Source organism: Oxyura jamaicensis, assembly GCF_011077185.1.
Source record: "Oxyura jamaicensis isolate SHBP4307 breed ruddy duck chromosome 5 unlocalized genomic scaffold, BPBGC_Ojam_1.0 oxy5_random_OJ106518, whole genome shotgun sequence".
Classification (NCBI taxonomy): Eukaryota; Metazoa; Chordata; class Aves; order Anseriformes; family Anatidae; genus Oxyura; species Oxyura jamaicensis.
In genome coordinates, this window is record NW_023303969.1 from 125,387 (window position 1) to 138,350 (window position 12,964).

The 12,964-nt window shown below is 42.3% G+C and overlaps 1 protein-coding gene across 1 annotated transcript in view; it reads right to left on the minus strand.

The window, feature by feature from the left end:
- LOC118157414 (adenylosuccinate synthetase isozyme 1 A) overlaps positions 1-12,081 on the minus strand; it is a 28,637-nt gene extending 16,556 nt beyond the window's left edge. The window contains exon 1 of the mRNA XM_035311724.1: positions 11,687-12,081. Coding sequence (XP_035167615.1) covers positions 11,687-11,872 — 186 coding nt within the window. The 5' untranslated portion in view covers positions 11,873-12,081. The remainder of the gene's footprint in view (positions 1-11,686) is intronic.
- Between the last annotated feature and the right edge of the window lie 883 nt (positions 12,082-12,964).

A 12,964-nucleotide genomic window follows, 5' to 3' on the forward strand; every position in this document is an offset into this window, starting at 1 on the left:
CTAATAAATCATGCAGGAGAATCCTTTACATGATAATTAAAAGGTCAGAGATTGGATGGATTGTAGTGATAGAAAACTAACTTGTTTTATTGTAGAGGTATGGGGCTTAAGAAAGAAGCTAGTAACTATTGAGACAATGAGCTTTCCTTTCCTGTTTGCGTATGGAAGGCGGCAAGATGGAAATAAACTCAGTCTGGTTTAACACTGATTTAATCTCTGCTACAAACACCAATTGTCATGCTCCCTGAGAAAATGGGGAACCTGGTTCCTTCAAAAGTATTTGTTGCTACTAATACTATAACTATATTCTGCTTTTGTTGATCAACAGGAAGATGAACAAATGAAATCATGGCTTGAGAATTCACCATCTGAGAGAAAACCACTCCTAAATTATAATCAAAGTGCTTTCTAAAATACTAAAATTTTAGAAGCTGGGATATAACAGTATGAGAATGTATATGAAAGACAGTTTATGATTTTCAAATGTTTCCGGAACAACTGACGCCCAAACAAATTCTGTCTCTTTCTTTAGCAAATGCTTAAAAACAGACTTTAATTTTAACATCTTAATCAATCAGCTGTGAGAGCTGGCATATATAAAAAACGCTGAAGCACAGAAACACCAGCAGATTTATATATATATATATATATATATATAGTGCATCCTTTAATTGCCAGAATCTTTGAAGCCACTTTCAGTCCCTCTGGACAGATAATATAAATGAAGAATTTTGTGACAGACCCTACAAAACAGTACTTTTCTAACCTAAAGCTAGAGTTGACAACACTGGAACTGCTTTTTTATGTTGCTCACATTCATCTGCATTTCCTGAAGAAGTATCTTCTGAGTATATTTTTACAGCTGAATTAAACACATTTCTACTAATACAATTAAAGTGGTAGCAGAGCACTGAATTGTCCTACAGACATGATCAAACATCCAAAACATAACTGGTCTGATGGGATACTTTCTTATTATTACCTGGTCACCTTAGTAAATTAGATATATTTCTCATATTGAGTTCCACAGATATTCTGATGACATATTGCCAGTCTAATAGCTCAGATGTTAGAGACACCTACTTCTTTTCTACTTTTATCTAAGATCTGAGAGCCATTTTTCTTCTAATGAAGTATATATAAGGGGAGCCTGAAAGCTTGCATGGGCTTAATTGCAACATTACATGATTGAAAGCCCAGAGACCTACCTAGCACACTGCACCCAGCTCTGCACGATGAGCTTCCATGTAATACCCAGACCCAGCTCACAGAATCTGTCCTTTGAATTGCAGCACTGTCCACTGGTCTCACTTGTATTTTAAACAGCTTCCAACGCTTGCACTTTTCTAGGTCATATCAGCCTTCTGTCGTGATTCTGAAAAGCCTTCTCTATTGATGGGAGTGTTAGGGTGACAACTGACAGGTTAATCACCAGTGCTACTTTGGCATCATCTGTACTGTGAAACCATGGTACGACCAGAAATAATGGTTCGTGTGACATACCAAAATCTGGGAAGCATTGAAGCATGGGCATTCCCATTAAACTAGTATGGTGTGGGGAGTTCTGTGCCCCAAAGGAACCATTAAGAGAGCTACTGAAGCTTCAAGAGGTTGAGTGCAACTGGGATGACATCTACAACATCAGTACCCCTTCACCCTGAAGCCTTCCTGCAGCAGTTCCAACATGTTTTGCAGCCACCTGCACCTCTAGCAACTACCGAAACTGTACCAGATGCAAGAAACCTACTAGGTGCTCTGTAAAGGCTGTAGTCGCTGGTGAGGCCTCTATGATGAGATTGGGTCGGGGCTATCAATTACAGCAACAAACACCAGCAATGAAATGGAATTTGAGAACTAGAAAGTATTAAGCATGCCAAAGATAACATGATAGATATCTTACAACAGTCATAGGTGTCATTTAGGAATCTTATGTCCAGAGAGCACACAGAAATCCTTCCTTTGTCAGCACTGCCCAGACCCATGAATACTTCTTGACTGCATGGCCATGGCTGTATTCGAGTTTCAGAGCTGAACAACGCTCATTTCTGACCATATTGAGCAGGTGTTTAAATTTAATCAAGTGTCTAGGGAAAAAGTAACTTATACTGAAGTCATTCACAGCCTGCAGTGGAATATTAATATCCAGTTTTATGAAAGCACCTGCATTGCTTAATGAAGTTTTTATTAACTTTTAAAACTCTACAAGTTGACGCTCTATTAACAGCATTAAAAAATAATGGAAAGAACTGTAACATTGTTTTCAAGCAACAAGAAACATACTAGGCATTACTTTCAGAGCAGAATAATCCTATATGGTGATTTTTCCCACTACATGAGTTTCTTCAGAAAATGCTTTTCCAATTTTTTATTGCTGACCTATTTGTGATATTGTATCATTGTATAGAAGTGATGTACTTTGATTATTATTCTATACTATATGAACAAAACTACTGCATCAATGGAATAGCTTCTCAATCTATTGTATCTTGCCAGTTTTACCAACCACTTATTGGTATAAATAATATCTTCAAGGAAATTAATAATTATTATGAACAGGTTGGTAGAGGAGAACATGCAGTTTACCTTATTTTTAGTAGAGTCTACCAAAAATATTAAAAAACAAATTCACCTTCCAAAGTGCTCAGCCATTTCAAGGCTGGCTTCATATATATATTTTTTTAATTTTATTTTTTAAATCAACTCCTGTATTATCTGATTATCTGAAGTTGAAATATCCCCAGGTATAAACAGTTTCCATTCAGAGCAGTAATGAGGCTGTTCAGTACCTGCAGCAGAAACTCTTTGCTCCCACCTAGCCTCATGATACACATTTGAATAAGGCAGAAACATGTCCTGATGCTCAGATAAATTTCTGCCTGCTCTTGCCAGGGAGCCAGTGTACAAGAGAAGGTGTTCTGCATATGTGGGAGGGCTGTTTCCTGATGCTTTTCTGGTTTCCACTGGTTGCTGCACCTTTACTTCATGCAGTGTTCCCCACAATGTCTGAACATTGATTAACTAGATTACCAAACTGGATTGATATAAAAATCAACGCAGCTCATATAAAATCCCTTAAAACCTGACCGATAGTCTCTAACTACAACTAGAGGATGAGCATTAAATATTTATGTTTCTGATGGGTCCCATAGCAATCAGTTCTCTGCCAGTCAACAACGTTAATCAATATCATGGGGAAAATAGAAACTCGTTGTTGACAACTTGCAGCTGGCACAAGAATCACTTTAGTGGTGTATCAACAGTACACAAGTCTGAACTCCTTATCCAAACCGTGCAAGCAGTGACTCTGTCATGACCATACAATTTGTCATGACCACGTTTAGGATAAATTAATAAGAAACAAACAGGTATGCCAAACAGTGGGCATGGGATATCTGCGCTAGGAAGCATGTGGAGGTGCCTGAACACAGTTTCGGCACACGGGCTGATATGCCTAATGCGATCCTTGCAAGTGTAAGTTGGAATATCAAGTAGGAGTAGGGAGATTGTATTACTTCTCCTTTTGGCAGCGGTGCAACTGCTACTGGAATACTGTGTCCTTGGTAGGCAGACAAGATTACAGAATGATCCCTTCTGGCATTATCATCTATGAGTTTCTAATCTATGAGTTTGAATGCCAGCAACAAACCAACAGTCTGGGAGGTCTGCATCAGAAAATAAATGCCACAATTCCTGGCCACCTCTTTCTGTAAGAAGTGTCCCAGCTCTACTAATTCCATCTGCATGAAACTAAAACATTTCTGACATACTGCTGCATCTGCAGGCCAAACACCTCTCATTTAGTATGAAACTGCAAAAAGGCTTCAGATTTCTTAACTGGACTGGGCAGTTCCCTTGGGTCTGCAGCATTTCATCCATGATTCTGAATAAAGGAGCACCATTACATAAATTGTTTCCTCTTTCTTCTTACAATTTAATGAAATGATGGCTATTTCTAATTTATAGTAGCAACTGCCTGGAATGAACTTGAATAAATACAGGTGAAGCGTTACCAGCATAACTGGATTTTACATGAACTTTTAATAGTGTAAATCCATGGTCCCTCATGGTATTTCTCTTGATTTATGCTACTGTGAGTTCAGAGGATCACCGGATTAAAAAAATCCAACACAGAGACAAATATAAGAGCCTGGAGCACAAGTCCTGTGAGGAGTGGCTGAGGGAACTGGGGTTGTTTAGTGTGGGGAAGAGGAGGCTCAGGGCAGACCTCATGGCTCTCTACAACTGCCTGAAAGGAAGGTGTGGGGAGCTGGGGATCGGCCTCTGTCACAGGTACCTAGTGACAGGACTAGAGGGAATGGCCTCCCGTTGTGCCAGGGGAGGTTTAGATTGGAAAGTAGGAGAAATTTCTTCTCAGAAAGAGTAGTCAGGCATTGGGATGGATTGTCTGGGGAGGTGGTGGAGTCACTTTCCCCTCAGGGTGTTCAATTAAAGGTTGGATGTGGTTAGTGGGTGACATTGGTGGTAGAGTGATGGTTGAAGCAGGTGATGTTGGAGGTCTTTTCCAACCCTAATGATCCTGTGATTCTATAATGCATTTAAGTGCTTTGAACGCTCATATCCTTACACATAATGTCACAAAACCATGGGTATGTGAAAGCTTTTGCCAGATGACTGAAAACGCTGCCCATTCAGGCTAGGGGGTTGCTACAAGGGCTTAGCATTTCCTTTACTGGAAGTTTCTCCTTTCTAACTTCTCCAGTAGAACTTCCACCCAATAGCCCCCAGCTTAGTTCCAAGAAGAGCATCAAAACTTTTATTTTATCCAAAGCCATTGCTAAGGGCTAGGTTAGGGGATGATCAGAAGTACACTTAGACAAGAAGAACTACAGGGTTTTTAAAACTAGAGTGGTGACAAGGAGGTGGCCTGATTTGCAGGTATTCACCCCGACGCTGATCATCAGGCAAATCCATAGAGAAACTAGATATTCTTAACCCTTGGTTACTTTCTTTCAAACTGAAATTAAATTGTTGTCAAACCAGGGGAAAACAAAACAAAACAAAAAAAAACAAACAACAAAAACACTCTAATATGACAGCCGGCTACAACAAAACACAAACTGAACTCCAGCAGTAGCTGTAAAGAAAATGATTAATTTGAGGCATACGGATTGAAAATGCTAGTGGAAAAGGCTTTCTGACTAATGTCAGCGGGATCCTAGAATAAAGGATCATGAACAATCTAGACACATCTCCTCATCTTTAGTTCTCTTTTTGAAGAAGTGTAGTCATGTCCCTGTGGGAAGTAATATGACCCAAGGATATGAACATAACTTTTCTTATATCTGTAAACAAGTCAGCAACAGCTAGTGAGTTAGGAATGAAACAGAACAGATGTCATTTCGTCTTAATTTTCAGCTGTTTTCTTTCAATGCTTGTAGAGGATAATCAATTTATCAGGTTTTATGAAGGGATTGGAAATTAAGCTAGCTTTCTTATGGAGATTTGGAAACTTTAAACCTGACCTTCTCATACAGTATTTATAATCCTGGTGGTCCTGAGATGATCTCGCTGATACGCAGAGCAGCGGCTGGTTTAAAATAGCAATGTCACCATGTAGTTCTAAAATGATATAGTGTAGCATTTAATTAGGCATAAGTAAAACGAAAAATAAAATTTTGTAGTGAAATTTTGTCAAACATTTTACCAAAAGGTTTCCATATTCAAAGGGTGGCCTTCTTTATTTTAGTTAAGGAAACCAATACTCACACTTAATGAGTCCTTTCCTTTCTGTGTTGATTAGAAAAAGAAATCTTACTTGCTTTTTTGCAGGGAAACCTACAAAAGACTACTGTCTAAATAAATGCATGTATGCATGTCAGCAGGATTATCAGTCTTCACTATCATTACTGAAATCAAACACAACAGTTCTACTGTCACTGCGCACTCATGGCTCCAAGGTCAGGCCCTTTACTGATGAGCATTAAGCACTGAATGATTAGGACATTAAAGTCTTTACATGCTACTTTATCCTGTAGGAAGAAATCATACTAAATACCAGGGTTAAATCTCACCTAAAGGAGAGCAACAGGACACATACACACAAACACAGAGGAAAAACAACAAGCCCCTGCAACTGCACGTACTCATCGCATTAAAGTGACCTAATTTAAACCCTGCTGCACAGTCCCAGCAGCCCAGGATCAATAGAGACAGTCACAACATGTGGCTGCTTTGCCTCCTCTCAGCAGCACAACAGAGAAATGGAGGAAGCGTTCTTGTCTCACACTTAAACCACTGAAAAAAAAAAACTTACTGTCTGGCATCTTTCGAGGTCCCTTCCAACCCCTACAATTCTGTGATTCTGTGATTTCTGCCTGTTTGGTTTTCATTATTTGATCACTTGCCCACAGTATATTCCTCTGCATTCCTCAAAGTGCCATTTCTAGTACATATGGTACTTACATTCACTAGAACAAGGAAATAGGAAACTTATGAATATGCAACAGTTGTTTGTATCATTCATTCTGTACATCCTTTTCCTACATTTTTCTCTAATTTGGGGGTTAAGATATCATTGCAAAACTTCCTTATGCTCTTCTTATGGCTTTAGCCCTTCGCAGCATTATTTGTTAGCATCCAATACACTGAGAAAACTACTCAGCATCCTCGGTGTATACTGGCTAGGTTAAATCTTTTCTGTCTAAATAACTGCATATTATTCAACCACAAGTGACCATAGCTAAGTTTTTCTGCACCCATTCCAATTGCCTCAGCTTTTCTTCAGTATAAAATACAGCTACAATTTTTGTCTCTATCTCAAAAGATCAGACAATCCTTTCTAAAACTGAAGCAATTCTTAACTTGAAAGCAAACAGTGATGGGTAGAGGCAATGTTTTAAGAAGTGACTGCATATTGGGTGAAAATTAAAAGCATATTGGTATTAAAAGTTCAACAAATCTAGTAACAACCCTCCTTATTACAAACACATTCTCACAAGCTGGTGGGTGTTTTCACTCAATGCCAGTTCTTAAGGGAATGCCGATAATATCAGGCAGATTGTTTCCAGACATCCAGAAACTCCAAGTGTCACGGGTCTGACACATCCAGCGTTGGCCTGGGCGACACTGGAACAGCAGTGCCAAACAATGGCTTGAAAACCCTTTAAAACTCTCAGGCTGGTCCCCGTTGTTGATTCACTGTGACTGCTCTCAGTAGGAAGTGAAGGAAAGACATGCATTTGTACTGCAGCTATTTTGCTAATCTGTTCAGTAACTGAAGTCAAATCCACTGCAAACAGTGATTACTATCACAGGGTGTTTCCTAAGAATTTATTAGCAGCATTTTTTGCAACTTTCACTTTGAACTTTTGGAAAACTATTTTGTCTTTCCTCCCCTTCATTTTTTTAAATGGAATTGTTTATGGAGCATTTTCCTCCAATGTTTTTCAGCAAAGCGTTGAAAAAATTTATTGCACATAAAAGCTTCATCAGGAAAGGCAGAGTTGTTTACTGTCCATTACAGCAGGAACCCTTAGATATTCTTGGCACTCACCTTTATTATAAAAAGAGAAAACATCTTATGAGTAATTTACCATTACTGGCAAAGATGAGTAGTACGTTTCATACCTTTTTCTGACAATACATGCTATTTCCTCTTCCATTCACATCCACACCGACCCATGCAGTAAATATGTTCAATGAAAGCTTGTTATTACAAATGTACTTTACAAAGCCTCAGCTTCCTTTAAGGAAACAGCTAGAACTGTATGGCCAGCCAGCTGCCTTCAAGTAACTGTGACCTTATTACTGTAGTTCTATGTATGATTTTTTGGGAACAAATATAATTTAAGTGATGGCTCTGGAGCTGCACCTCTGCAGCTGACAGTCAACTCTTTAATTGGTCATGCCCTCAACCAGATCTGTAAAATTACATGATTAAAAAACAGGCAGAAAAGTCTGTCCACAAGCTCTAGTCCTGAAGGCAGCCACACAACAAAGAAGCTTGTGACATACGGTGTCTGGACAGAGAGCTGTCATTGAAGAAAGCACAGTCTGAAGCCACATTTCAAGCCTCTCCTTGTTAACATGATTATATGTATGCAGATTGTTTAAACTCCAGTTAGGACTTCTTGTTTTATGACACAATAGAAGACTAGAAAAATGTGAATTTCTCTCTTTATGCCTTATTTTCTGGTAGTTAAAAGCTCTACACAAGTGCACAAAACCTCTTTCTAAAGCCAACAGCAAAATGTAACATTTTCAGGTGAACTTTGACTGTACACTTTCCCTGAAAATACACACGGGATTTAAAGCACTGCATAGCATAATGTGACAGCTCTATGCCCCAGGAGGCCAAAATAAGGAAGAAATATTAACCGTGTCATTGTTCTGTTTCTGAATGCCTTCACCAGCTGAAAGAGCAATTTAGAGGAAAAATGCTCTTTATGTTCTCCATTAATAACCTGAAACCTACTCGGTTCTTTAACAACCTTAAATTGCCTGCTGTTACTCATTTATTTGGAAATGCCTTTTCTTTGTTTTGTTTAGGAAAAAAAAAAAAAAAAAAAAAAAAAAGCATGCCCACATATCTGGTGTTTTTATGAAACCAGCCTGTAAGAAGCTCTGTTCTGCATCTTCTATGATAATATCCAGAGATCTTTAAAGTTATTGAAATATCCTCCTTACAGGAAGAATTCTTCAAATATATAGGTGAATTGAGATCAATTTCTTCAGGTGAGCTAAAATTTTATACTAAACATTTCAGTATCACTAATACGAAAAATAAACTATGGAATACATCATAATGTTTTGTACTTGGATCGTGTAGAATTGAAGTACTGAGAAAAACTGAAACAATGCAATCAAACTGAGAATCTTCCATTCATCTGAAATCAAATTCCAAAAACTCAGGGAAATTAAAGATGCCAGGGGTTTAATGTTGAATTTTCTTTATTTAACACTACTTGAAACCCTCCTTGTGCCTGTGAAGGACTGACTCCCTGCTCTCATTTGCTTGCTTGCCCTTCCTCCTGTATCCCAGGAAATATCATGTTATTTCTTGTACAGCAATCCAGCTGCAACAGATTTTCTTCATTAAATCAACAAGCTAAAAATACTTGAGAAATGTTTAATGAAAATTATACTTCCTCTCGTAGAAATATTAGGGAACTACTATTCTGAGAAAGCTCTTGAAAATCCCATTTGGCCCTGAGCTTAAATTCTATTCCAAAAAGGGGAAGAAAAAAAAAAAGCTTTTTAAAATGTTAGACCAAAGAGAACCCTACAGTGATGAAGAATTAGCCTCACTGAGACAATGTTTTAAAAGACATAAATATCTCCCTCTCAGTTATTTGTTTTCTAGTTTCCCGATTTCCATTTTGCTGAGGACTAAGACATGCTGTTGAACACTGTTTCCATCAGTGTCTCAAAAAATTGGGCAAATGGGACATCAGGAAGCAACCTAGTCAATCATCATATTCTAAGACATCAACAGTTCCTGAGAGAACTTCTGAATTCTTTAGTAAGGGGAACCTTCAGTGTTTCTTGTTTAAGCAATCTATTCCAGTAGACAAGTGTTCTTGCATGAAGAAAGCTTTTTCTTAGTTTCCAGGAGGAATGGGAAATAAGCAAGGTTCTGGCCCAAATGCTGAAGGTTTTTGTTGTTGTTGCTGTTTGTTTTTCTAAATGATGTCAATAATATGATTAATAAATTCCCCTGAAACTAGTTGCTCCTATAAGATAATCAGGTACCATTACCCCACTGAGAGAACTCTAGTTAGTACTGTTCACAGGCTTACAAACATGCAGATCCTTTATCCAAGTTCTAACACAGACAAAAATTAAACTGTTATCTAATTGCATGACTCTCTTTGAAAGTATAACGTATTAAATTATTAAAGAAGCACCTTCTAAAAAGCATCCTCTGTATTGCAAGGTGTATTAAAGAAGCATGTAAATATTTTAAAAGATCACTTTTAAGTTGTACATTTTTTGCTACTCACAAATAATTAATTCCTTGAATCTCCTCTTTCAGGTCTTTTACATTCTTCCCTGAACTCTAACCCCAAGGATGCTTCTGTTAAATCAGCGCATTAGTAACCCTATTGTGTTTTCATATACATGGTGTGCGCACTTGTATCAGCGAACACTGCTCTGAAAAGAGTCCAGAGGTCCTCCAGATCCACCTGCCTTCCATCCATCCTGGTCTCACAGACATGGAACCACAAGCTGATCTAGATGTGCCCAGCAGCATATTAGGCCACCTAAGCTATCCAGTCTGCTGTTAACACACCAACCCTTGCAGCATGCTCATGCACACACAGCCCCGCATCCTTCCACTGGTTTTCTGTGGCTGTGCCTGAGGCCGTGCCTGTGAGACAGCCCTCTGGAAGGACAGCAAAGCTGTCTTGAAAAAGCAGCCTCAGGGCATCACTCAAAAGACAGCCTAAGAAGAGCCAATACGGCTTCTTGCAGTAGTAATGGCAAACACACGACTGCGGCCTATGTGAAGTGCTTCTCCGCTGCTAGGGCTTGTAAACTCCCCAAAGCAATCATGAGTAAGGGAAATTCCTAGCAACAACTTGGAGGAGGGTGGGAAAAAAAAAAAAGATGGAAAAGTTGCTATTAGCCCTGTTAATACATATTAATCAGCTAACTTTTGCAGGGCAACTTCTCCCCAAGGTGATTCAAGATTACAGGAGTTTAATGTTCCAATATAAAATACTTCCTCTGCTTTCTAAATATTTAACTCACAGGGCAACATTTATTTATACAATAGGCTTAATTACACCGATGTCCTTGGGTTTATCACCTCAGATTCAAGGATATCTGTAGCTTTTCACTACCTATCGTATCTGTAGCTTTTCAATACCTACCATGCATTCAGAAGCAATGCATTTCATGGCATATAGCAAGGGAGCTGAAGTAAGCTGACTAATTAACGTAGTCAGATAGCTTACTGAAGTAATTGCAGGGCCAGCTATAAGCATTATTAGTTTAATATGTTCATGATTAATGTTTTACTATGGTTCTTTTAAAAGTTATTGCAGTTATTTGTGATCACTTGCATCTAACTTAGTTTGCAGTAAGTGGATTAAGGCTTTAAGAACCCTTGCACTATATCCAATGAAATAGACGTAAGCAAAGCCAGGGGAAGCGCTCCCCGCTTTCAAACTGTGAAAATCCTCTGCTTTCGCACAACTTTTTGCCATTTTACCCACTCACGCTCCTCTCGCGGCTATTTTTAGAATAAAATTCCAGGCGCTGTGCAAGGACCAGAGACCTGCCCACCCCAAGAGGGAGGTTTTTACCCCCAAAACACGCCTTTTTACCCCCGGCTGCCCGCCCGGCCTCCCCCAGCCGCGGCCGCCATCTGACACCCCCGGGGGATCTTGTGTCGCTTATCGCCGAGGGTCAGCTGTTTTTATTTATAGTTCTGGGCTTTTTCTTTCCCCCTGTGGCATTTCCATACGCAGCCGGGGAGGGGTGAGGGGTTGGGGGGGAGAGCACGGTGACCGACCCCGGCTGCGGGAGCAGGGGGACGGGGCGAGGGAGGGAAGGGGCGAGGAGGAAAAAGCAGCGGGGCCGAGGGAGGGCAGAAGGCAGGAAGCGAGGGGAAGGCGGGGGGAGGCGGAGCAGGACAGGAGGGACGGATATGGGGGAAAAAAAGCAAGGCACAGAGGGCGAGGGGGGACCCCAAAGGGGCGAGAGCCGGCCCGGGACCCACCTGGCACCGGCACACCACGTCCGACTCGGTGGCCAACAGGTCAACAACCTTGCCCTTGCCTTCGTCCCCCCACTGCGCCCCCAGCACCACCGTCACTTTGTTACCGCCCGGCTCGCTGCGCGCCCGCTTGAGCCCGCCGCCGCCGGCGTGGCTGGTGCGGTCGTTGGACGCCCGGGTGCCCGACATGGTGGCCGGAGGAGCCGCCGCCGCCGCCTCCTCTCTCTGCCTCGCTCCGCCGCCGGCTCCGAGCACAGCCCCTGCCGCCGCCGGCCTTTAACGGCGCCGCCGCCGCCCGCCCCGCTGACGTGCGGGCCCGCTGCCTGCCAGCCCCGCCGGGCACGGCCGCAGCCGCCGCCGCCGCGCTCTCGCCCTCCGCTGCCTCTCGCAGCCGTCTGCCCTCCCACACACGCCGAGCTCCCGGGCACATGGGGCCGTGGCATGGGGGTATCGGGACGAGGCAGTGCACAGGGCCTCGCGGCTGTCGCTGCAGGGCTGGTGTGTGCGGGGGACTGTCGCTGTGACTCGCAGTCACGCACATGGCTCTGAGGGACACGGGGAATGACACACGCTGGGTTTTGGGTCGCTGTGAGGCACATACAGGCCTGAGTGACACGCAGGCTTGTCACTGTGAGACAGACGGACAGACACTGGGCCTGTGAACCCGCAGGACACAGCTTTGAGGCACCTGGGCCTGTCTCTGTGGGACACATGCAGAGAACGAGCAGCACACGTGGGGTAGTGTGCACACACACTCGGTGTGCCGTGGCACGAAGCTGTCACCGACGTAAGGACAGACACGCAGGCCACTCCAACGCACACAAGGCTGTGGCCATGAGGCACAGCTACACGTGCTGACCTGAGGAGCACGGCTAGCCGCGTGTTGACAGACACACGCACGCGCCTGAAATGTACGCGGGTGTTGTCACCGAAGAGGCACGCACCGCGCTGACAGGCACGTGCCTTGCCCTGGCGGCCTGCGACACCCGAGAGCCTTGTGGTGGGACACACACATGCATCCACGCGTACCCTCGCACGCTGACCTGAAAAAGCACGGGGCCTTCATCATGAGGCAAGCGAACAAGCTCAGTGTGAGGCACGCCGGGCCACGTCCCAGGAACAGATCGGTGTACACGCTTCCCTGGTGTGGCACACCAACACGAGGGGCTTGACGTCTGTGTTAACGCGCTAACCCCAGGTGTGTCCCTCCAAAAGCAACCTGGAAAGAGGCAGATCACAGGCCAGACTAAGACCCATGCAACTGTGTTAGCAGGCATGTGT